Source organism: Penaeus monodon, chromosome 27 (genome assembly GCF_015228065.2).
Source record: "Penaeus monodon isolate SGIC_2016 chromosome 27, NSTDA_Pmon_1, whole genome shotgun sequence".
Classification (NCBI taxonomy): Eukaryota; Metazoa; Arthropoda; class Malacostraca; order Decapoda; family Penaeidae; genus Penaeus; species Penaeus monodon.
In genome coordinates this window covers 25,381,057-25,382,296 of record NC_051412.1, presented here as the reverse complement: position 1 = coordinate 25,382,296, position 1,240 = coordinate 25,381,057, and the positions used below count along the sequence as shown (strand labels likewise).

At 35.3% G+C, this 1,240-nt stretch overlaps 1 protein-coding gene across 1 annotated transcript in view; it reads right to left on the bottom strand.

The window, feature by feature from the left end:
- LOC119590719 (crossover junction endonuclease MUS81-like) overlaps positions 1 to 1,240 on the bottom strand; it is an 8,817-nt gene continuing 7,577 nt past the window's right edge. The window contains exons 14-15 of the mRNA XM_037939408.1: positions 977 to 1,192; positions 1 to 610 (exon numbers count right to left, since the gene is read on the bottom strand). Of these exons, the coding sequence (XP_037795336.1) occupies positions 446 to 610; positions 977 to 1,192 (381 nt within the window). The 3' untranslated portion in view covers positions 1 to 445. The remainder of the gene's footprint in view (positions 611 to 976; positions 1,193 to 1,240) is intronic.

The window sequence follows — 1,240 nt, the reverse complement described above, 5'->3', positions numbered from 1 at the left end:
GGCATGAAAGAGTAAATTAATAAGAAACAGAGAGGTTACATAGAAAAGAAACTAGGAACGATCTTAAGAAGATGAACTCTCTTTTCTAACATTATGAAAGCTTCCCAAACATCTTTCAAAATTCAATCTTATGTGGTGGGGCAGTGGATGCAGTCAAAACTACTTATCAGATCAACTTTACACCACTAAATATAAAGTTTTGGGATAAACTTTTTCTTAACAGGCATAAGAGGTGGCCATAAATTTTCATGTTGGATCTAGACAAACCATCACATAAAATGTATATTTCCTATCAGTTATATTACATAAAAATATTTTCCCCTCTAAATATTGCAACTTTAAACTATTTTTCAATGCACAATGTACAATCTTCAACATACATTTGGTATATCACAGATAAAAGCATTCAATGCCTAGAAAAAGAAAAACAAAACTGCCTGCAACTTCAGCATAAAGTTTTGTTACTGTACATCCTGTAAATGGTTGCACTTAACACAGTTCCAAGGTTACGACCTGCTTTTCCACATTTTAGGTTTGCCAACAAATTTTCCCCAACCTCTGAGCTTGTAACGTTCTTATATGCCTCCATCAGCTGTCTTGGTGTACCAAACTGAAACAAAACAATGTCTCATCATTACAAAGTATACTTCATTATCTTCCATAACCTATGTTTCTTAATAAAGCCAAGTGAAAAAAATTATTGAGGTACCTGTCAACAGACCAACAATGTGTCTTTGGATATTACATCAAACCCCCTAATCTGTTGAAGTTTTCTATAAATGGAGAATATTGTTCTGCATAAGTAAAAAGAGAAGAGAAAGGTATGAACAAGAAAAAACGATTACACCATGTTACTGGAAAGTCAACGTTTTTTTGGCTTGGCCTCCACACCCTTTTACTCCTTGTACATGCTACACCCCACCAATAAATGTGTACAGACATCACAAAATCACTAAACAAAACTGCCAAATCCTACCTTGTCCACAACTGCTCGAGCTTTATCAACACTGACACCATGAATCTGCAGGAGATGTTTGGCAAACATTTCCCTCACTTCAAGTTGCCGATTCTTGATGGACGAGGAATTGAATTCACTGAAGGTCATCAATGAGGTTTCAATTTCCCCCTGGGTCAAGGGATTTTCTAAATCTTCTTTCAAATGCTCTCTACTCATTGCTTTTAAGAGCTTACCCTGCAAATGGCATATGATCTTACATTTGGTTACAATTTACTACAATTA